Source organism: Gallus gallus, chromosome 3, assembly GCF_016699485.2.
Source record: "Gallus gallus isolate bGalGal1 chromosome 3, bGalGal1.mat.broiler.GRCg7b, whole genome shotgun sequence".
Classification (NCBI taxonomy): Eukaryota; Metazoa; Chordata; class Aves; order Galliformes; family Phasianidae; genus Gallus; species Gallus gallus.
In genome coordinates this window covers 48,356,503-48,381,386 of record NC_052534.1, presented here as the reverse complement: position 1 = coordinate 48,381,386, position 24,884 = coordinate 48,356,503, and the positions used below count along the sequence as shown (strand labels likewise).

General features: G+C 37.0%; 1 protein-coding gene across 6 annotated transcripts in view; it reads right to left on the bottom strand.

The window, feature by feature from the left end:
* Window positions 1-24,884, bottom strand: part of MTHFD1L (methylenetetrahydrofolate dehydrogenase (NADP+ dependent) 1 like) — a 142,336-nt gene that overhangs the window by 86,619 nt on the left and 30,833 nt on the right. For 3 of the 6 annotated variants that reach the window (XR_003074319.3, XR_005858257.2, XM_004935617.5), the window contains exons 12-19: window positions 22,582-22,718; window positions 20,739-20,785; window positions 18,647-18,754; window positions 17,758-17,832; window positions 16,247-16,349; window positions 14,346-14,422; window positions 11,017-11,157; window positions 2,904-2,972 (exon numbers count right to left, since the gene is read on the bottom strand). Coding sequence is in view for 4 of the 6 variants with exons in the window: in XM_004935617.5 (XP_004935674.2) it covers window positions 2,904-2,972; window positions 11,017-11,157; window positions 14,346-14,422; window positions 16,247-16,349; window positions 17,758-17,832; window positions 18,647-18,754; window positions 20,739-20,785; window positions 22,582-22,718 (757 nt within the window). In the remaining 2 variants the exon portion in view is untranslated. Of the gene's footprint in view, window positions 1-2,903; window positions 2,973-11,016; window positions 11,158-14,345; window positions 14,423-16,246; window positions 16,350-17,757; window positions 17,833-18,646; window positions 18,755-19,022; window positions 19,239-20,738; window positions 20,786-21,257; window positions 21,383-22,581; window positions 22,719-24,884 lie in introns of those variants that run through there. The other 3 variants (XM_040697653.1, XM_040697651.2, XM_025148930.3) reach the window with 3 other exon arrangements.

Genomic DNA, 24,884 nt, shown 5'->3' with positions numbered 1-24,884 from the left:
CCAAGCAAGAAACATCTTCAAAAAGAGCAAATTAAAACACACTTATCAATTAATGAATAAAAACAAATAAACAAACACACACACACCATTCACACCAGTTCTATATAGGACTGCTATTCAGTCACTTTTGATTTTTCAATTTCTAGACCTCTTCTCCAGTGTGTGCAAAAGTTTTTTCAAAGCTAGTGCACATCTCCTGAGTAGGTCACTCTTCACCCTCTTTCAGAGGTTATTAGAAGCAGTTCCTCACACCACCATAGCTCAACAGCATACCCACATACAGGCTCTTGATCAGATTATAGCTTTCTCAATAATGGCTACTTGCAGCCACAGCCACTAATACTTACAATATACCAGATTAACTGCCAATATCAGCTAGAAGTCATCCAGAAGCCTTCCTGCTGCCCCTCCTCAGGCAGCCTTTTTGCTATTCCCCAACATCAAAGTGGATCTGCCTTGCTGAAGTTTCATCTCTAACTTGCGGCTCATGGCATAGTCTGAGCTAGGTCTGTGTTCTGTGTAATTACATTATTTTGTTTTTTTTCACCACTTCCGTGCTACAGACACTGAATGTCCTTATTGGAGGATCATTTCTGATGTTATTGCTGTCACCTCATAGTGTTGGTGCTAAAGGTCTTTACACTTACACTGAGAAACTGTTTTCCCTGAAGGAAGCAGGATTATGTTTCCCAGTTAATTGCAATTCTTACGTCACCAGAAACTTGAAATTCCTCTTCTTTTGGATGCTGCTTATTAGGATTATTTCAAATGAAGGTTGGGCTTCACATCTCCTCATTTTGGTTTGTGAGAAAAAAAGACTTGTAATTCACACATATCAGAACGACATTGTTCCTTACAGCAAAAGGGATATATTATTACATCCATCACCTCAGAGTATGTTAGGGTTGGTCTGGTTTAAAATCTGCCATTCTGGAAGATTCTAAACAGATGCATCCCTTTTCTTTTTTGGAAAAATTAGAGGTACCAAATTAGCTACTTGAGCTGTTAACAAAAATTAGTAATAATGAGAGCTATTTATTCACAAAATGGAACATGAAACAAGCTTGAAGCTCAAGAACAGCAACAATGGCATGAGCAGTAAGAGTAGACCATTGTACCATTACACCCAAGCAACACTGCAGTCCAAGGGGGACGCATCACCTAAAGTACAGCATTATCTTCAAAAAGATTTAGACAAGCTGGAGATTTTTGTTCTCAGACAGATGACTAATATTAGTCTGCAAGCCAGCAGTATCAAAAGGGTGAAAAAAGTTCTAAAACAGAAGGAGTGTGAAGCAGTCTTCTGAGCTGGTGGTAGTTTTAAAAATAACTGCATAAGGATAATTTCGGGGGAAAATATCCTTGGATACTGCAGTCAGGGCCCTCCTTACAAGTAACAGCATTTGATGAGAGTTGGCAAATGTTTCAGCCACACCACAGTTCGAACTAGGAAAGAGTACCACATAAATGGCAGAATTTTTTAATTGTGTTGAAATATGAATATAAAGAAATATAGTGGAAAAAAAAAAAGCATGCAAGTCCCAGAACAAAATGCCTATCAATTGAAATAAGCTCTTCTTACAATTATAATTGTCTTTTAGAACACTATAAAAAACATTATTTTCTAACAGGTATGTGAAGTGCAATTAGAGAAGCTAATTCGTCAGTGATGCTTAACACACAATGTGTATTAAATCACCACCAAGATAACATATTTCTGGCCATTACATTTTGATTCTATTTGACCTCTAGTTTCTGTTGGTGGATTTTTTGTATTAACTTCTGACACACGTATATGCTTCATGCAGCCACATGAAAGAACAGATGCTTTTTTTTTTTTTTTTTGCAGAAGAGACAAATTAGGATGCCTATAACAAAGCAACATATACTATGACCTAAATTCTAATACTCCCTGAGAATAGCAAGTTGTCACTATCCAAACACAAAAGCAAAAATGTAGTTATGACTTTGATATGCTGTAAAAAGACACTTATCACCTAGGGACTGTGCTGATATCTTTCCACAATCCACAACTCATCATACAAAGAATGGTGTGAGATATTCCAGCTATGTAATTTTGATAGTCAAAACTTCAATAAAATACATTAACTTTTCTCCAAATGCATTTGTTTCCAAATCTTCTCTATTATTTCCCCGTATTTCTCTCTCCTTGCCCTCACAAATGTAATTCATTGTTCAGCATACTGATGAAAAAGCCAATACTAGTCTACCCAGTCACTAAGCCAGGTGGCACTAATTCTGCTTTCTTTGAGCTGCTGGAAGAAGGCTCACTAGGATAAGCATACGTCATTCCTTTTACAGAGCAGAAAAGCTTTATTTAGTCCCTGAAGGTGCTATGGCTGGAAAGAGTAGCTGTTAGCCCTCTTTTGAAAATCTGTGAACAGGCAAAAGGACTCTTCTGCATTTATAAATGGCACAAAATATAACTCTGAATAGAATTGCCTCAGTGAAGCATCCACCTTCCACTGATAACTGTAGGATGTGGGAACTATCATGGGAACATACATGTACAGCAAACATATAAAAAGGAAACTTTTAAACAAGAGGAAAATGGGAAACAGATGGAAGTCTACGACTCAGAAGTCCAACTTGCTTTCCAGTACACTCAGAAGAACTTCAGCAATTTACTGCAGCTTGTTTGCAGCTCTAGACAAAATTATGACTAAGGCCAGAGTCTTGAACAAAGGACATTTTTAAATAAAAGGACTCAAAATGTATAAATGCAACTAGAGTTATCAATTAACAAACAATTGCTAAAATGCCGTTATAGAGTTGACCCTGGCTTAAACTTTGAAAGTTATGTGCAGTCACTGGAGGGAAGTATTGCAAGGACAAGGTGGAATTTGAAAGCTGGAGAAGGGCAGACTGCAAGCCATACTCACCTCTAATGTTTGCATTAGTGTTGGCTTAATTGCATCTTTCATCAAAACTGCCAAAGCACCTGTTACTCCCTAAAAAAAAAAAGTTCACATTTTAAGACAGTCAGTTTTAAAGTGCAATGTTTCTCAGCTACACTTGAGAATATAGTTAAAACAGGAAAAAGAACAACTTACAGTCCAAAGGAGAAAGTGTGCTCACAAATTATAATGTATGAGTAGTATTAGTGTTTCATATCGTGCAAATTTAGAAGTTACCTCAAGATTTCTAGCATATTGCATTACAGTGCCAGAAATAGTAGTGATTGTACTCTGGGTACAAGCTGGGTAAAAGACAGAAGGTTAATATTCTTCAGAAACAGAATATTAAAATGATCAACATGAAGATGTTCACAGGAAAAAAAAAAAGATGAAGTGGAAGCAAAGGCCTCTGAGATTTGAGACAGCAAGGTGACAACAGTTTGTTAAAATTGCCCAAAGAAATGACAGATGTATTTAATTCAAGACAGAATCAATAGTGGGAATCAATAGCTAGCAACAACCAGAAAGGGTAACTTGTAAGACCTGTATGTGTAATAGACACAAGAAGAAAGCAGGCACAGACTAGATAGCAAATGCATCCTGAGATCAAAAGTTAGAGGTACCTCTCTGTGATGACAAGAGGACAAAGGGACCTGAAGGAATCACTGTGTTCTAGTTTTAAAAAACACCTTATCCTTCCCCAAAATTTTGCTGGATATTAAGTATAAATTTCACATTGACTAATTTTAAAAGAGAAAGTCATGACATCCTCATACAGCATTTACACTAAAATTCAATGTCCATTTTATTAAAAAAAAATTAAAAATGGAGTATCTAAAGCACTATCAAACTACAAGCAGAGTGCTATCTAGAAACCACAAAACATATATTCCTATTTATTCCTAAATTATTTAGATTCTGATAAGAGAACTTATTTGTTTCTGAAAGAACTCAGTCATGGATAGAAAAACAAAAAGTAGCAGTTTTACAAGGAGTAACTCAGAGGTTTGCCAGAGAACACAAAAAAATATTTTAATACATTATTATATTGAAAATAAACATTAAAACCAAATAAAAATAAAAGCTGCCATAAAGTTTAAAATGAAGGTTGAAAACCATGGATCTGTTATCTGAGTAGCACATTAGGAGCCAAACTATAACCTTTAAAGAATAGCAACAAAATAGTGTCTGTGCTAAAATTACACTGTGTTAAAATCCTCATGATAGACAGACAAGAGACGCTAAAGTACATCATCATACATAAATATAGCATTTTTATATGAATTAAAATTTCCCCTAACTATCACATCTGAACTTATACTTAACAAGAAAACAAAGGATTATGTTGGACTTCAGATAAAAATGAATTAAAAGGAAAACAGTACAACTGATTTCTACTAAAGCATAGCAAGTGTTACTTTAGAAGAGAGTTAAGGGAAGGTCTTTTTTTCCCCTCCATTTTGGAAACCCCTACCACCTGCAAACCCCAACAGATTCACAATGATGTAATGAGAAACGGGTAGCAAACCAATCTAGTCTTCCCTCTTCTGCATTGGAAAAGAGCTGCTACTGTTGTTGCCTTTGATATCATCTAATTTAGTCTCAAAAATTTTTCTAAAGTGGGCAAATTTTTAGGGTACTAAATATTAAATCTGCTTAATATAACAGCTTCCTATTTAAAAAATTAAGATATTCACTTCTAAAATTTGAAGAACTTACAGAATAAAATAGCGAATTCCCAGTCCACATCTAATAATTTAAAGTGACATGGAACAAATTTCATTAAAATCTAGCTCTTAATCCTTCTAATTTATGAAAAAAAATACATTCTCTCCACTATTTATCACAACGTGGAATTTGAATTCATGAAAAAAATCCGTTTTCAATACATCTAACTAATAGATCTATAAGCCTATTATTTTCCTGTTTTTTTTTTAATCATTTCCAAGCCAGCTGATATATCTTTCCTCAGATCAGTGGCAAAATTCTATTTCACCACCACAGAATGAGACAATCCTTATGCCTACTTGCTAGCAACATAGCCCTGTAACACCTAGGTGAGTTCTTCATGTTCTGTCTCACAGAAAACAGGAGCACGTACCACATACATGCGCTTGTCAGGAGGTTACAGGCAGTAGAAATATCTGAAGAAAAAAGTTGTTTGATTTTACCCAGTTTCTTCCTTTATCTCAGTATTTCCAATGTCATATAGCATAAGTTATTCATTTGCTATCTGCCTTCATGCTAAAAGAGAAACAGCTGCTGATACTTTCAGTGCATGGACACTAAAGTAGTTTACAATCCTAACATTTAAAAGGCAATTGAAATTGTAAAAGCAATTCAAATTTCAGAGGAAAAAATGCCAACAGAAAACTTTACATCAGGTCTACCAACTGGTCAGTGGCAAGGTTAACTACCTGAGCAGCTAGGGATCAGCCCTAATGCTCTTCTTGGGAAACCTGCTGGAGGCCTGACAAGTGTTAACTCATGCCAGCTGTAACACCTGATTAGAAGTTTCTGTCATCTGCTTCATGCTTGTCAAGACCACCAAGCTCATTATTCAGAACAAGAATGCAAACTACACTGATTGAAAAGAAGACTTTGGGGGAGATGATGATGATGACAACATAAAGAAAAAAAAATAAAAGGAATGCTTTTTTCCCCCCACTTCCTCTTCAAGTCATTAATGACTCATACCTTCTCTCCTTTGTTTTCTGATAGTTTTTCACCAATCTGGTAAAACAGGGAGGCAAAAACAAACAAACAAAAAACAAAACAAAAAACCATCCAAATACTTTCTATGCATTTCCACTTTATCAAAAACTTCATTCATATTAGACATGCATCTGGACACAGCTCATTGTATCATTGCGTTCCTTGCTGAAAACAAAGAAAAGGCGATGAAAAGACTTCAGTTAGCGGACATCATATCTATCTGCCTCCGTGATTTTAAATACATTTTGTGTCAACAAAAAAAAGTAGCCTACATTTTCATATTTGTCTACCATAACTCTGTCAAAATAAACTTTTAATTCCCTCCTATCCCCCATCCTCCAAGCAGCTAGCAAACAATTGCCACAGCTCACTGGATCTGATTTGCAAAGATATTTGAGGAATCAGTTTCCCTTTTCTAATTCAAAGGAGGTAGGCAGATGTTTCCATAAAGTAATTAGACACTTAAGACACATGCCAATTAAATATGTAAGGAGCCCAAGGATCATTATCTTTCTACTAACTCACTGTTAAGAGAAAGAAGTTGGACTCGTTATTGAATGTAATATGGACACCCATCTCTCTTGGGTTCTCTACTGGAACTGTTATCAAGTACTTCTGAAAATAATACCCCTTCCAACAGTCGTGGGTGCAGATATGCTCCCCAGGACAACACAAAGATCACAGAGCAAAAAGTAAATTAAAATTACACATGACACAGGAAAAGCAAACTTAGATGAAAATCCACTTTCAAAATCACTTCCACAGGAACAGTCTCTGAAGTTTATCAAGAGTGGAAATGAAAGCCAGCAACAGATGATAAGGAAGGCTGCTGAAAGTAACTACTGAGAAATGAATCAGGGTTACACAGACTGAAGGGCAAAGAAACATTGCATTTCTTTATAAGAAAAATAATAAGTACATATAACTTCCTTTTGTTTGAAACTATAGTCTCTAACAAAATGATAATATTTTTCTGCAGTATGAGTTCTGTAAAAAACTGAACCTTAAACTGTAAAGCAAGAAGGGCTGCAACTACTTGTGTCTAAAGTAAAGTATGTACACACTGTTTCTGTTGAACCAGTGAACAAAATATATTCAGCTGACAGATCATTTATAAAAATAAATATGAAGCTTTTTTTCTGTCCTGGAGTTATTGAAATCGAACAGCATGGTACAGAAAGCAAACTGAGAAGTCTTATTTAAAAAAAATAGTGACATTTATTTAATATTTTTCATAGCTGCTGAAATACTAATCTAGGGCATACATACCCATTTAATTTCACATAAAGATATGGCATGTGTCCATCAAAAGTCTTCTATACTGTAAGAGCCAAAAACCAATTCAGTCTCCAAAATACTGTACAATGAACACCACATTTTGGCAAAGACTTCTATACGTTTCATTACGGAGGCCAGATATTTAATCCATTATTCTTGTGGAAGAAGGCTTCTCAACTTATGAAATATTCAATTTATCTTTTTTTCTATTACCCCTAGCCAGCCATTGCATCTGGTTTATATCTACCAATGTGTATTTTAGGTTTTACCATTGTATTATTATAAATATATTGAATGTAAAGTCAAAATTAAGAGCAATTGTGTTTTTGTGAAGTACATTGCGTGTACTTCTGGAAACAAATCACAGAGAAGGGTTTAGTGGTTTCAGTTCAAATAGATTTCAGTGAGCTAAGGACTACTGTCAAACATTTAAACTTAAATAAATTCAACCTTGTCACATATATAAAAAGACAAACTCCAGAAATTATTTATTCTTTTAGTTGTAGGTAGGATTGACCAGCACCCATTAGTCATGTTGCGTGAGTACAAAATTTGATAAAACCATAAGCAACCACAGTTCTTTGGGCTAAAATGTTCCATATCAAACCAGCTATGGTAGATTCAAGCTTTCAAGCTTTTAATCTTGATCTTGTTTTATGAAAACGTAAGCCAAAATGATCGAACTGTTCTTGGAATGAGAGTTATCATTATTAAAGCAAGTTATTCAGTTGTCTTGATTTCTTCCCTTTATGAGTTGTAAAGGTTTGGGGATTGCTCTTTTTTTCTTGTTTGTTTTTTTGTTTGTTTTTTGCTTCTTTTCTGCCTCTGATTCTGAAGAAGAATGAAAATTCTGGAGAAGAATAGAATGGCTTCACTTCAAACCTCTTATCACATTCTACAATTTACTCAAGACATTAAACTTCAAAAAAAAAAAAACCACAAAGCTACAGTTCACAGATATTCATTTGTGAATGTTTTGTTTTGCCTCATCCTGTCTATAAAACTTTGGCTGCAATACACAGTATGCTTACAGCCTAGGATGTAGCAACTGTGCATCAGGCTCTTAGCCTGGACATCCATATCACAAGCAAAGATGTCTTCCTCTTGATCCTAAAAGAATCCTCTCCTAACATGTATGAGGAGACAGAACCTGAGCGGTCCAAAGCAACAGAAGTCAAAAGCTGAGCTTGCAGAAGCACAGTTATGTAGGCAGCACAAGCAGCAGAAGAAGAGTGCGTATTAAGATTAAAGTCTAGAAATAGAATGCTTAGTTTCAAGCTATTCAAACAGACTGATCACTACTAGGAACAAAGCTGAAAAGTAGTTGAAGCACCACTCTACAGAACTGAAATTTATCTTCTGCACATGTATAATTTATGGTATCATATGGTCTTTGATCACACATCTCCTGCTATTGTTTTCAGAGGATTCAACTTTTTGCAGTACACTTCCACAAGTGTAGTACAGTACAATTATTCATAAACATGCTCCCCCTTGTACAAAGAAACTAGTATTGAATTTGATAATTTGTCCTTTTAGGACATTTCTTAAAACCCACTGTCATCGCATCTTACTTCTTCACCAACATTAATAACTACAGAGAAATGAGCATGCAAGCAAGGATTAAACTCAAAAGTATTCACTAACTTGGGGTGCCCCCTCTATGACAGCATAAAAATTAATTTCTTCTGATCCTGTTCAAAGTCAGTTTTTCACCCTTTCCATAGATTTGAACTGTTTAGCTACCAGGTATTGCACCATATGGAGAAACACAAAACTCCTCATGTACCACAAGATTCAGAGAGACAGCATCATTATTGGACCCGAGGAAATGGCCACAAGTTGCGCCAGAGGAGATTTAGATTAGACATAGGAAAAACTTTTTCTCTCAGAGAGTGATTAGGCACTGGAATGGCCTGCCCAGGGAGGTGGTGGAGTCACCATCCCTGGCAGTGTTCAAGAGGCATCTGATGAGGAGCTACGAGATATGGTTTAGTGGCTAGTGGTAGCAACGGTAATGGGAAGATGGTTGGACAAGATGATCTTGTAGGTCCTTTCCAACCTTGTGATTCTATGATTCTATCATACACAAACTGTGAAAAACAAAATAATAAAATTCAACTCTCTGAAAAGGTACTTTTCTGCCTTAACCATGAAACCACATTCCTAGTCTTTGTATAGTTTTTATCCTCACCTGTACCACATTCTGTAAGTAAGGATGTAGGAGTTTCTCCACAATTAGAATCTGCACTCAAATAGTCTCTGTACATAGCATGAAGAGAACTTGAACAAGAATGCAACAGCATAGCTGCAGATGGTACTAATACATATTCTTGACACTGTGGGTTTTTTTTTTTTTTTTCCCTCTGTAATTCTTCCTTTGTATAATATAGAACAATATAGAACACTGCTTTAAAGAGGTACTGGAAACACGTGTTCAGCACAAGTAACACTATCAAACAACTGAAGCACTAAGCATGGGAAGTTTGTTCAGAAAATGCTAAAGAAAACCAAATTACTAAGACACTTTATTGAGCATAAATTTCACTTTATGGACCTAATGGAAACATTTTCAAGTTCCTTCTGCATTGTTCATAATCTCTGACCTAACTATATTTTCACTGAACTATAGATGAAAAAAACACTACACAAAAGCAACTGCTCTCTTACATCAAGCTGCCTAGCACGAAGTGGATTAAAATAGGTTAAATATTTTGCACTATTAATACAATAAAGTACCTTCACAGAATGCTAGCATCAATAATCCATTAAAGACTTTGTATATCCATTATAAGGTAACTTGTTTCCCCACCCTCTGCCAGTTGAGTCCAAGTCATGCAATTGGAAAAACAAACAAACAAACAAAAAAAACCTGTCATCAAGAACATTAAATGTAGTTCTTCATAAAGGATATCCCAAAAATTTGTGACAGATGCAAAAATGCCTTAAAATGGAAGTTTGCTGCATAGGTGGGAGTAGTTTTTGCTTTTAATTTTAATGATGACCATACTTAAAAATTTCCATAGTCCTATCTTAATTTCCAGGAATAACAAAATAAGATATAAAATAAGATATTCCTGGCTTGTGGATTTTCTGTCTTTGTTGACAAGGTGCCTTTTGCTCATTCTTATTTGCCAGTACCTGAAGGGGGCCTACAGAAAGGCTGGGGAAGGACTTTTTGTAGAAGTCCTTCCATGTAGCAACAGGACAAGGGGAACTGGCTTCAAACTAGAAGCAGGTAGATTCAGACTAGATGTTAGGAAGTGGTGAGACACGGGGACACGTTGCCCAGAGAGGCTGTGGATGCCCCCTCCCTGGAAGCACTCAATGCCAGACTGGATTGGGCTCTGAGCAAGCTGTTTTAGAGGGAGGTGTGCCTGCCTATAGCAGGGGATTGGAACTAGATGTTCCTAAAGGTCCCTTCCAACCCAAGCCATTCTATGATTCTAAAAAACAGTAAGTTTGTGCAGTAGTCCATTACAGTGAACTTCTGGCACAAACTTGGATTGCAAGGTGTAACTTTTGACTTCATAAGAACTAGTCATAAAGAAACAGGTGTGCACTTGCAACCACTGTCTACTGACTTACAGTCTGGCTATAAGGGCTGGGATTTGACATAAAGAACATATTAATCTCTTTCATAAGTGGAAGTAGAGAACGAGTGATGACTTAATGATGTGAAGAGATAACACTGACCCAAGCATTATTAATAATTAAGAATAGTCTGCTTTCATTCTGATCTAGTGTCATAAACATTCATGTGTTAACTATCACTGTAACACCTGAGCACTCTTCACAAACACAGTAGCAAAGATTACCAGCTCTCTCTCTGACTCACTCAGTACACCAAAACTATTTGCCTTAAAAACTGCAAAAGCCTATCCAAGTAGCTTATGGAGAACAGACACATATGAACCAGATGTTACCTGACGACTAGGAGGAATAAGTTCTACATCTTGTTCTCATTGCAAGCAAGTTTTGGCCCAGACGATCTTTCACAGTGCTATTCAAAGCATAAAGTTGGCATGCACCTGCCTTTCTCATGCTTCAAGAGGCAAAACAAACAAATCACAGTTTATTCACGGGTACACAGCACTGAGCATACCAAATCCTCTGCTGTTACTGGTTCTCCCTTCTTGTCATTAGCCACCACGATTTTCCCCAGCCTCTCCTTCATATCCTTCAGACTGGTGGTAAGTGCAAGGATGGCCATAATTTCACTTGCAACAGCAATATCAAACTGAGCCTGTAAAACAGAAATGAGAATCACAAGTCAAATCAAAGTCAGGTCAAATACTCACAGGAAATCATTGGGAATAGATTTAGGAAAGACAGAGTTAAGGTTGGAATTCAAACAAGTTCTAAATTGTAACCCACAGGTCTTGAGATTACTCAAGCTAGAGTAACTGCAAAACACTTTGCTTACATTTCTTCATTAATGCTCTCTTACATTTCATTTACTTGGGGACCAGTTCTGTGGAGTGCTTAGCCCATTGGCTTACACTATCCCTAGCAGAAACTCCCTGAATGACTAAGAATTTCTTCTGCAGAAAAAATAAATTAAAAAAATCACCAGATGTATTTTTAGCTTTACTAGCATGAGCACAACGTTGGTTTTTGGGGGTATTTTTTTTCCCCATCCCATAATGCTCTCCATTTTTTTTTCTTAAATTCTGGTTTCAAAAACATTTTTGTTACATTTGATCATTCTTTTTCTACATAAATTCAAAATTTACAAGACTGCCAAGTCTTGTGCTTGACCTATGATGATGTAAAACATATCCCCCTCCTGTCCTTTTAAAAATGAATAAATATATGTTAGAGAAAAAACAACCACAACAGGAACAAAATGAAACAAAATAAGACTATATGCTGCAACAGTCCTATTACTCCTCTAAAAAATACAATCAGTAGTGCAGTACCTCAGTAGTACTTTTATTTTAGAACTTGCAGAACACATTAGCAGTATTTGTAACAATTTACTATTAGTAAAGCCAAGGCCACATGCTGCCAGAATATAAACAGAAAAGCATATTCTCATAGCACAGTACGTTAATGAAATGGGGGTAAAAATGAGAACAATTTCTCCACATGTGCTTCTCTTTAGTTTCTGTCATGACCATTACAGCCCAGAACAATTGGACTGAGGCTGACCCCTATGTACTTGCATGCTTAGTCAAAACTTGTGAAGACACGGGAGTATTTCCTGGACTAGGCAAAACCAGGGAGATGCACAAAATAGGAAAAATAAGAATTCATGCTGAAGGTGAGATTTTCAGCATAGCAATTCCAGTGAAATACTGAAATTACAATTATCCCTTGGTAGCAGTTCTATATGTAAAAAAACAACTGCATGCACAGCTCACAGTGTTGAGATGGCCTGGAAGCTACTATCTTTTCTGAAGTTAAAAAGAGAACCCCTATAAGCCATTCCACAAATGTAAGACAGGAAATACACCTCAGAAATCTATGCCTAATCCATACTGTTATTATCTAACTTCATCAGGAAGTTTATTGGGAGGCAAAAGTTAAATTTTAACCACTGATGCTGCTGTATAAACCTGTAAGGCCAGAAAAAGAATCCCAGGTAGACGCTCAAAGAATGACAATATTTAATTGAAAAAACAGGCACAAAAGATTTTACTATCAGATGCTATTTTAACTCTTAATAACCTTTACACACCTATGAAGTGCTGACAGAAGCCTTAGCTGTAAAGCCAGTTCTCTATTGATGAAAGGATCCACCCACATGGATTCAATTGCAGGATCAAGGCCATCAGTCATGTAATACTCTTTAGAAATCACAGCACCCCTCTTCATTAAAATGCATACTTTTGTGCCTGCTGTGCTCTGCCTTTTTACACAGGTGTCATTGATTTTAAGAGTGCTAGAACATCACTCCAAATGTTTATAAAATGCATCTGTTAACCATGAAGTCCTGTTTTATCTGGATCTCTGGATAGTCCCTGAAATGAATTTTCCTAACTGTTCTCTATTTCTCGCGTCAGTAAGACCATGTTAAAATATAAATGGATATGCATCAATCCAAAGCATCAAAATTGAATGCATCAAGGTCATTTCAGCCAAAACAGTACAGAAGCAACACTTAACAGCATACATCAACTAGTACTCTGTTTTAAAACAACCCACATTTAATCCAGCAGCATAATTATGGAGGCAGAATGCTGTATGATAAGGGTGGCAGGCTGAAAGAAATCTAAACACATGAAACCATCTTAAATGTTGAAGAAACATGTACCAAAGTATTGCCCCAGCCCATTAGCAGAGACAAGTCTCAGCTAATATTGAGTTTTCTGTAACTGATAGACAGAAAAGTTTCTACCTTATGTGCTCAAAACCAAAAGAAATAAGCATTTCCCTTCAATTTCTCCCTCTGGTCTGACTGTCTTACATGCTAAACTGAACAAAAACATGAGCACTACTTTTTGTTCTCTTTATTTAGGCGCAAAGCTCAGTGAAGGTCTGAAATAACAAAGAAGATGAGAGTTCCAAATAGAAAAAAACTTTATCTATGCCACACTAACTTCTTACTTCATTTCACAATAGTCAGAGCTTCATGAATGTCATTATCCAAACTGTTAGATTACAACAATCGTCATCAATTTAGCAGCAGCTTCACATCATCACAGTGACTCTGTTCCACCTGGCAGAGCTATTCCACACTGCATTGCTTCACTGCTGGATTTGCCCAGACCACACCATGAATACTTGTTCAGATAGTGTCAGTAAAATCTGGCTTTCAGGTTATCAGCAAGACTTTAAAAAACTTCCAGAAGCTCTCATATGGTAACGTAGGTTAGCTTTTTACACCACTGAAAAGTAGACCCATTATCATTTTCAGAACCACACCTTCAAGACAACATATTAAAACTAAGCACATGCTCAAAGTTCTTATGTTTTTACATTCCAAAGCTGAGATGCATGATAGGAAAATGAAAACTTCATTAAAAAGTTAATGGTCATTTTCAGACCTCACTAATTGGACCAATAACACATGATGCTCCCCTTCTTCTCCAAGGTTTTTTCAAACACTAAATTTATATGTAATTTAAATTACATACATGCTATGAGGGATTTAAAAATAAAAATAAAAGAGAAAAATGGTACAGATTAACCTTACAAAGGCAAAGGTAAATATACCTTTTATATTCATCAGAAGACAAGGTTGAACTGCTAACAATTTTTTTTTCCCAAGTTCTTTCAACACTTTGTACAATATACACTGATTTCTGTTCCTGAAACTTCAGTTACTCATTAACACAATCAGATTCACTACAAGAATGCTATACAGTATCAACAGATGTTAGCACTGCAATTCATAGAAACATGTTGAAATAATTACAGGATAGCAAACATCTGAGCCTCTGAAGCAAAGCCTGCCCAGAATGTGATATATTAACTACTTCTACATACCTGACGGACAAATCCTTTTTCTGTATTTGCCTGGCCAACCGTTATTTTGCGTAAGAATCTGTCATTTGTATCCACAACTGGAATAAGGGAATAGCAAAACATATTAACAAGGACTTGGAGATCTGCATTATTTCCAGGCATACCTGTTGTTATGCGTGTAAGATTCAGCTGCTTGAAAAGCACTGCTTAACATGCTTCCACATGTCAGCATTGGCACTGACTTGGTTTCTGCCTTCTATTTGATACCATTAGATAACAGGTTGAAATAACTAAAATACAATTTCTCTGAACAAGATTTTCAGCTAACAGGTACTCAACATTCTACTGCACTTAATGCTTTACTTATGTATGAAAAAAATCTCCCTCTGTAGCTACAATGCACCTCAGACCTACCTCAAACCATTTGCTTCTTCATTGACTTGTAAAGAATTGTTTTTTAAGACAACTTAACCTTGTTCTGTTTCTCTTTTAAGGGATGATTATGTTGTCACATTGGTTCCTCCACAGAAGTTACTTTCTTGCACATCACAGTAACTCCACATTCAGATGCACAGTTTTCAAAGGAAGGTTTTTTCAATTGCCAGGACCAACCATCTGCTGTTGAGCACAACTTTACACAATTTTAGACAACTGTCTTTCTAAACTGGAAACACTTTAAGTATTGCAAGGGCATGTCCAAATCATCCTGTGGAACTGCTAACTTCACTAACAATCACGGCAATCCACGTTCTGCACTGACAACACGCCACTTCAGACGTGCTTTAGTAGGAACCAAAAAGGAGTGGGAATCATCAAAAAGCACTCATCTGCTGAGAATTTATCAGGATGTTTCTTAGGAAGAAACACCAGGAGGATGTTTCTGTTAGAAAAAGAGACTGAACTTTAAGATCTGTCATTCCCAGAAGAGGCAATCCCTACAGAATACAAAAACAGACCCCCTCTTTCTTATAGGTTCTTTAGCTCTACAAATGTTTCAGTATGCAGCAGCCCTAAAAGAAAGGATGGAAGCAACTCTTGAGCAGCTCAATCTCTAGTTTGTATTAAGTCATTCTTCTGGTAGATGTAGATCAAAATCCTGCTAATTTCAAGGCTGAGAATCAAGGATATCCAGAGAGGCTGTCTGTATAAAAGATCACAGACATCATTTCCTCCCTCTTTTCCTGATGTTTTTGGAGAGTAACAAATCTATTTGTCCAGTAAAGGACAATGTAATTACAGAAGAGGGACTTCAACTCCCATTCCTACACATGTCCGAATTCAGTGCTGAGTGGGCTGGGAGAAAAGCAAGATTTCAGCCACTTCCTCTTACTGGGCATTTCTCATGGAGCTTTCATAATTACCATATGTGCTTTCCTCCCACTACATGGTTCTTAGGTCCCATATTTCCTCAGGAATTCCATTTAGGGGGTGATACAGTGCAGATTTGGTTAATTCCTTTTGGTTTCTACTTGCATATTTTAAAATACTATTTTTAAATTAGTATTTTAATTTTTAAATTAGATTAGTATTTTATTTTTAAAATTTTAAATTAGTACTACAGTACTAATAGAAATGGCAGAATAGAACATATAAAAACATACAAACAAATCCAAAACCATTACAGACAGTTAAAAAAAGATGAGATTTAAATACAGTTTTAACATGTTTTAGGATGTGAGAGAGACAAGGGACATATTTAAACTGTCATAATCTACCCTTCAGAATGTTAGTTAAGTCTCTTGAATTACAGCAAATATTTAACCAAGTTAAAGCACTATACTGCTTCCATATTTGTTATGCACTTCCATTTCTGTCTTGCAAATTAGTTGCTCTTAGATTTACAGAGCAGATAGCTCTGATTCGGGTAGAATGAAGCAAATGGTACAATTGCCAAGCTGAAGTGCAGCTTCCCGATTACATACCTCTTTGCCATGTTATGGTAGAAGGGTCAATATCAAGGCGCACAAATCTACTGATCTCCTCTTCTGTTAAAGTCTCAGGGTCAGTCTTATTTATTCCCAATCTCTACAGAAGAAGTAGTTAAAGAAAAGCAATAAAATGGCTATTTTGCTTCAAATGGCATAGCTGCTCTTGGCTTACTGCACCCATTTTATCCATGCACTTGTGAAAGAAGCAAGTCAGAATCAACCTTATCTTTAAAATAAAAAGCACATAGGAAGGCGTCTAAGTAAAACAGGAACATTGGTGATGAAGAAATGCAATTAAAAGGAGAAATACTCATAGGCAAGTAAATGAGAGATCTCCTACTGATACAGAAGAAACTCTCAATGTAAACTAAAGAGAAAATTCAACCTTATCAGTCACTAATAAAAAAGATGATTAACTGCTTGCTCTAGGTTGTGAAATCTTTGACAGACCCATCCATGTATCATCTTGCATGAATCATCTTTGAATGAAATAAGAAATCCTGCTTGGATAGCCCATAAATTCAGTGATGTATAATGAATTAGCCAATATATCTTGGCTTTTATAGATTCAGGTTTTCAACAACACCAAACATTTTTTTAGGTGAACCTAGATAAAAACATATTAATTGGAAAATTGTATTTAAGAACTGCAGTCTTCAAAAAATTTTCTCTGGCAATAGAAAGCATTCCTCAGTGAATTAACCAGGCAGCACACAAGTATTTTTAAACAACCAAAGCTGGTATTACCTTTATCCTCCTTTTAACCCCCTAATTCCAAGTGCAGCTCTGCATGCACTTGGTAGCTATCCATTGCCATCCAGTGGCTCTGAAACAACACTGAGCAGGACTCAAAAGCCAACAGCAATCATGGAAATGGATACAGAAGATCGAAATTGTTCTTGAGGTTTGTGTTAAGGGGTTCGTATTCTCTTTCCTTAACACTAGTTGTGATTGTATTGTTGGCTACTTATTTATCTGAATGGCAGTTTGAAAACTGGGTACATTACTTGTACATGAATTGCATATGAAGTTCTTAGGAAGCACGACAGGATGCAGAAACACTATGCACACAGATATAATTCTGTCCCTCAGAAAGAACACTGTCAAATAGTCATCAATAAAGTCCCATCAGTATATGCTATAATAAACTTTCAAAATCAGAAAATATTGCAACATCAGAGAATCTGAGCTTTCAAATGCAATTTTACCATAATAGGAAAAGTATTTTAAAACTCTAATATATTATAGGGAAAGATACTACATTTGAAAAACATTATTGGTTTGTTTCAGGAGAAAATAGCAAAAACGCTAGTTATGACAATAATATCAGACCCAGACCCGATTACTTTAGAAAGGATGCTTTTAGAAAGAGCCTGGACTTAATAAACTCCTGAGACTTTCATACAAACTTGGCCCTTCATGTCAAATAATTTCGAAAAAATTGCACAACAGAATCCTTCTTAAAGACATACCATAATTGAAGAGAGACAACATTAACAACTTACTCTCAGACGGGCAAGCTGAATAGAAGAAAATCCTCTCACACCTTTAACTACTGGAACCAGCCTATTATATAAAGCCTAGAAAAAAAATACAAAGAAAAGAATAGGTTTTTAAAATAAGAAGCTCCTCTTTTTCTTTTATTTAGATTAGTTTCAGTATGAATTTCTCAATGACACAAGCTGGGGACTTCTGATTTAAAAGAGTTCTGAGAAGGTAGTAGGCTTTTAAACAATGCCTATGATCTAATAGCCTAAATTCAATTATCAAAATTACGGTGTTTTTATGTCTCATAGAAAAAATACGCATTGTTTTTGAAACTGGGAATCCTTTAGAATTCCAGATTACTCAAACTGTGACTGTTATTTGCAGATCAGCCTAAACAATCTCACTCAGCTGAAAAAAAAAAAAAAAAAGAGGCAATTTCTTCACTTTCTTCCTTTCAATACTCAGGTTAGCTTTTGTTTTAACACCACAAAAAAGACTTAGTAGAGAGAAGAGGATCTATCTTATTTTTACCACATCTTCTTCTTTGAGTATATCACACAACTTTGTAGCTGAAGGATAATTTTTAACTTTAAAGGAATGCACAAATTATTAAAAAAACGTATGTAGAGAGAGAAAATATCTTTCATTAGACTCTTTAGTACAGTCTGAAACAGCTGACAAGTTTCTGGACAGAAGATTCTTATCTTCAGACTCTCTTATGATAGATGTTTGCCAGAAAAATATATTCCATAAGCAGTATTTCCCACCAGAATACAGTATGGCTTCAGCAATTGTTTCCATTCACACAGTGAAAATATAAAAAGCCAACTTACATAATTTGAAATGCAATTGATGAAAAAATGAAAAGAAAAAAACATCATATGATTATTAGAAAACAATTCTCACCTTATCAGATTGAGTGCTCTCATGCAAGATCCTAGCATCAATAGCAGCAGCCAGCAAATTATTTGCAGCAGTTATAGCATGAATATCTCCAGTCAAATGAAGATTGAACTAGACAGTGAAAATTACAAACTTCTTTTAATAAAAGGCTTTTAACTCCATCTATTAATCTCAGACATTTACTGAAGAAAAAATACTACCTTATCCTTGAGGTTGCAACTGAAATTAGTCTCCTACGTAGATGAAATATCACAGGCTGTAGGAAGGACTTGTTTTCACCCAAGTACTTGGTCAACTACTCTCAGCGTACTGAAACAAAGCCATAGATGTCTTAATTCTTTCCTAAATGACCCAAGAATGGAAAACCCAGGGCTACAGTTCTACTCAACTGATACTAAATCAGTTTTCTACCAGCAGCATGAATTTGACCTGGATCAGATGTACAGATTTTTGCCAAATTCCCCAGAGAAGATGATGCCTGCTGGCTTTCTGATTTCATGACAGCTTTCTGCAAATCACAGGAGAACACGCAGAACCAGATTAGGCACAGAATTCGCTGATGCAAAGTTTGTCCAACAAAGTTGCGGGGAAAGACCTGAAATGGGCCATTTAGATTAGATCAGGACTTGCTTTACATAGGCATTTTATTTTTCATATCTGTATCTGACACAAAGATATGGAAGGTCAGTTTTAATTGCACTGTAGTAGTACTGACAGCTAAGAGGCACCACCAACAGCTGACACCAGCACTTGACTGTGATTGTACTCAAGTGCAAAAGGTTTCCAAATTCTGCATGAGTACTCTGGAGCAGCTGTGCATTTTCACTATGGCACTTCATCAGCTTGGAATTCTCTTTCCTCAGAACCACAGTCTGTTTCAGGTTGGCAAGGACCTCTGGATGTCATTTGTCCAATCCGTCTGCTCAAGCAGAACTGCTTGCCCAGAACTAACTCTATGTCACCAACAATCATCAAGGAAGAGTATACATAGTCTTGCTAGGCAGCCTTTGACAGTGTTCCACCACTCTCACAGTACAGAAATGCTCCCTGATGTTCAGAGGGAACCTCCTGTGTTCCAGTTTATGCCCATTACCTCTTGTCCTGGCATTGGGCACCACTGAAAAGAGGTCCACTTCCTCTGCACTTTCCCTTCACATATTTATACACATTGATAGGATTCATCCCCTTCTCTTTTATAGACTGAACGGTCCCAGCTCTCTCTGCGTTTCCTCAAAGGAGAGGTTCTCTAGTCCCTTAGTCAGTCCTGTGCCCCTGCACTAGACTCTCACCAGTATGTCCACATTCCTCTTGTACTGAGGAGCCAAAGTGGGGTGAAACCATAGTGCATTTCTGAACAAGCATAGTGAACATACAGATTAGATGAACTAAACCATTCGAATTTGCCTCTTCACTCAGGGAACATGCTTGCATTTTACCCTCCAGAAAACAAAAGTCAGCTGTCTGCTACAGTGTGCACATGTCCTTCAGCACACAGTGAAGTGTACTACAGGCAAAGGAGAGGCTGAGTGAGGCACCTAGCACAGACGGCAACCACCAGCTAACAAGGAACACAACACATGGTCCGTTTTCAGCCCATTTCTAAGTTTGCAGATCCCTTAGCCTTAGCATGGTGACTGCTGTGCTAAGGGACACAAAGGCTGCACTGACATTACCACTGTTTTCACAGTGGGAGTATTTTGAAATCAGCCACCCAAACAGATTCTTCAAGAGCCCACATGATTTTCAGAAGTCTTTGAAGAGTAGTGGTAACACCATTTTCAACAGAAAGCCATTTGCTTGTGGGCAGAGGAAGGTTACAATTAATTCAGAGTGAGAAAACAATTCTTTCACATTCAGTGCCATGTGATTAACAGCTGGGGTGTTACAAGCACATCCAGGAACTGTGCAGTAGCTTTCCAACCCTGGGCCACAGTCCTGACACATCTCAGACCAGCCACATGAAGATGGTAGCCACATGAAGACCACACCAGCTCTCCAGAAAGACGGTCACCAAAGACCAAACACTGCTCCAAACACTTTGCTGTGCCCACCCCTCCCAGGGGACAGCGTTTTGCTGTCTCCACTGTTGTCTCACCTCCTCCATGGGAATCACTTGAGCATATCCACCACCAGCTGCTCCACCTGCACAAGAAAGCATGTGGTCTTACCATACTCACATCAGTTTTGGGGACAAAAACCAACACCTTAAAAACACAAACTGAAACATACAGTTTTGAAGATACACTTTCTTAGTATTCAGCTTTCTATTAGGGAATAAATGATGTACCCAAATAAACAGGATTTCCATGTTTTCTGCATTTTTCATCAGGTAATAAAATAGGAATTGTTTAACTGAAAGGAAAGCTTTCACGTAATAGCTGGCCCAGACTTTGACTAAACAAGGGTTACCCTCTGCTCCTGTCCAGAGTTAGGGCATGGTCATGCACATGCAGCAGTTGGGTGGAAAGACACAGTAGTCACAAGCAAGCACTGCTTCTGAATGAAACTTTCACACCCTTCCCTGAGCATTCCTTCCCCACTGCCTTCCACAGTATAGGCAAAACTGTTCATTGCAGCCTACCCAGAAGCTGAGTGGTAGGATTAATGCACTCACATGCACCAGTCTTGGCTGAGAAGCACCAGGAGCCTTCCAGCTGAAATCAAACTTGTTAATTTAAACTTCAGCAAAGCAAAGTAGAGCAGATGGGGAGTGTTAGCCCAGTTAGGCACAAATCTCAGCTGAGAAATGGCAAAAAAACAAAACAAAACAAAGCCAATCAGCATTGAAGAGAAGCTTGAACTCTAGATGGGTCTTACTTGGCCCTCAAGCCTTTTTAGACAAAAATGCAGCAGCCCAGAATTTGGAGGACAACTCAAGGAGATAAAGTTCAGCCCTAGCCAAATGTATGATTCAGGCACAGCAGAGCTATACACATCACTGTCAACTTCATTGGTTTGGATACTTCAATTCAATATAGGTGGACTTAGGACTCCTCCTCAAGGAGAATTAAACAGTAACATTAGAAAACGTCTTTATAACATTAGAAATGTCTTTAAGAGTGTCTCCAGGCAGAGGAGTGGCTGGAAAGGTGTGTACCCACAAGAGCCACCTCCTGGCTAATTCATCCCCATGTCTTTCATTACGTTTAGCCTTTGTATGCATTTTCAATACACATAAGTACATGAACATAAGCATGAACCTTGCATGGGAAGATGTGTGAGAGAAACCCTCAATTATAAGTTGCTTAAAAATAGGAGAGTTGCTCTGAAAATAACACCACCTGTTTTATCCTATTGACCCATGATGTCAGAAGGCAGATGTTGGAGGTATGGCAGTAAATGTTGAACCTCCTCACCAATGTTCTATTACATTTTGTTGCCAGGCAACAAATGGCAGTAGAGGGGCAGCCTGACAAAAAGGTGTCTGACATGGAAACACGTATGAAGCAAATGCGTGCCACTGAATTTCTCCATGGGGAAGAAAGCGCACCTATTGACATTCATCTGTGCTTATGAATGTTCATGGAGACCAAACAGTGGATGTCAGCACAGCCAAAGTTGGACTGAGTGGGCAACATTTTCCTAGCAAAAATGCCATCATAGCAGCTGTGAAACAGTGGATTATGTCCACTGGCGCAAACGTTTATGAGCATGACATGCAGACTTTTGTACATCACTGGCAAAAAGGTATAGTGATTATGTTGAAAAATAGTTTTTTGTAGCCAATAATTTTCCCTATCAGATAGTCTTATTGTGCTCTTTGTATCTGTTGTAGTTTCCATGGAAATAAATAGAAAGAAGGCATTACTTTCAGAGCGACCTACGTAAAATATGCTACAGTTAAGGCAACCTATTGCATTAGTGAAGTAACTAAGGATTTAAGAAAAACGCAGTATTTCCTTTTAATCTGAAACACGCAGTTTGCAAATATTACATACCTTTAACTCCAAAAGTAGGTCCTTGGGAAGGTTGTCTCAGACAAGCAAAGGAATTAATATTAAGGTGTGCAGTAAGAGCCTGAACAAGTCCAATTGTGACTGTGCTTTTCCCTTCTCCTAGGGGTGTAGGGGTTATTCTAGCAAAAGAAGAAAAAAGATTAATCAAATTCTTTGCCGATGTCAGCCTTGCTAAGGATATCACAACTAACAGCTTTTGATTTCAATGAAGAATATTTGTACAATAAAATTTCAATAAGATTACTTTATCTCCACAAAAATACTGCCACGATGTTATTCCCTAGCTCAAGCTGGAATGCCAATATACATGTGTCTTCTATTTAAGCAATTTACTATGATAGCAGAAAGAGAGAAGATTATTTTGGCAGAAGTTCTAAAAAGAATTTATTGAATTTAGACATTTCCATTACAGCACAAAAGTCTCACCAGTTTCATTAACAAACCATCCATCAAGATACTCTGGGCAAGTATTAATACTTTTCTTTTGCAATGCAGGAGATATTTTATTCCCACTGCTGAAACTATGAATGAAATAATCGCATATTTTAAATTAAACAACCAACACTTTTGTTTGCAGAGCTTAGCTATCCATCTCTAACTGACACATTGTCATAACACTCAGCAATGACAGATCAACTGTTTTTTAAATAAAACAGGTCAGAAAATTCAGTATATTTATCCGAACATGATTTATTTTATATTTAAGTTTCTCAATACTTTTGCAGATTTAAGGGTGGTGAAGGACAATTGCAGTCGCAGTCTGATCTCCTATACAACAGCTCAAAGACTTCATGCTACAAAGAAGCCATGTCTGGAATAGGACTGTATTTCAGAAAGACATCCAATCACAAGCCAGGGACACTAACCTCCACTCGAAGACTCTATGCTTGCCTCTTTAATGAAGAGATAATTATGGTTGACTTTCCAAAGTGGAAAGCTTCAACAGTCACTTTCCCACCTCTGTCTCAGGCAATGGACGAAGGAGTGAACATACTTATGGGTTGGGAGAAGAATAACATATATTGGACCATGGAAGCAAACAAATAAAAACCTCCCTGTTTTCTGAGCAACTTTGAATGCATTCTAATTACTTGAGAGATGCAGCTTGGGCGGTGCGCTCCCTCAGCTTCAGAACTTGACTCTTTTTTTTTTTTTTTTTTAAACAGTAGAATGGTCTCTACAGCCACTGTTGAATTCATAAGCAAAAGGCTCAGTGAATGAAAGACATCTCAGGTTAAATGATGTTCTCTCTGATTTCACCATATTTGTTCATGATCCATGCTACAAGTCTGGTGGGGATGGTTCTTTCTTTTCTTAAAGTACGAACACACCTCTCAGTTTAAAAACACATTCCAACTATTCATCTGAAGCATGTTTCTCTCTCTGACCATGAAAAGAAGAAAGCCCTAGTCCACCCCAGACGCATCACTCTGATATAAAATTTGAAGTTTTGCTTTCTGGCTAAGTGCAATCATTCTTATCTTTGCTGGCTCCACTACCAGTAGAGAAGTACCTTACTGAAGCTGTCATTAAGAATTAATCTTCATTTCCAAGGACATACAAGCATGCACATGTATCCTAGTAAAAAAGAAACCCTTATCACATTACCTCTCCAAAACCTGACATAACACATCTAGTACTAATTAGAAACACTTCCTTTACCAACTAGCAATTTTCACAAGGCATTGCTGTCCTCAGATCACAATTCAAATTGCATAACAGAACTAATAAAATTGTCGAGTGCAAGGAGACATCTGTCTCCTTGCCTGTAAGATGCAGCTTAGTTCAGTTAATTCAAACTGACATAAGCCTTTCTTTGTCACACAAAATTTGAACACATGACAAACTAACTTGTTGCAAATGAATTTTTTACATCATTGGATCCCTTATTTTTTAGAAAGCAGCAGCAATGAAGCCTTTGTTAGACATGTCTGGAATAATTTGAGCAACAAGAGACAAGCCTAATTAAGACCTTTTATACTGCTCTGGGAAAAAACTGCTTGCTTCCATTTTTCCTACCACTGTTTCTGGTATCATTGCTTTGTTCCCAGGACACTTTCTTTTAGAGCATTACAAACAGATTAACTCACTTTCACAACCAGTTTCACTCCCCTGGCTACCGTTCTAACACTGGTTGCCCAAAACCTCTTTAAGTCATTACTAGTATAGTTTCTCCTTGTTCTACTGCTTCATTCACTTCTGTCTATTGCCATAATCTCTTTCACTTGATCCTCTTATTCCTGTGTATTAAAGCCGGATTTAGATAATAAAAAACTAATCTTGAG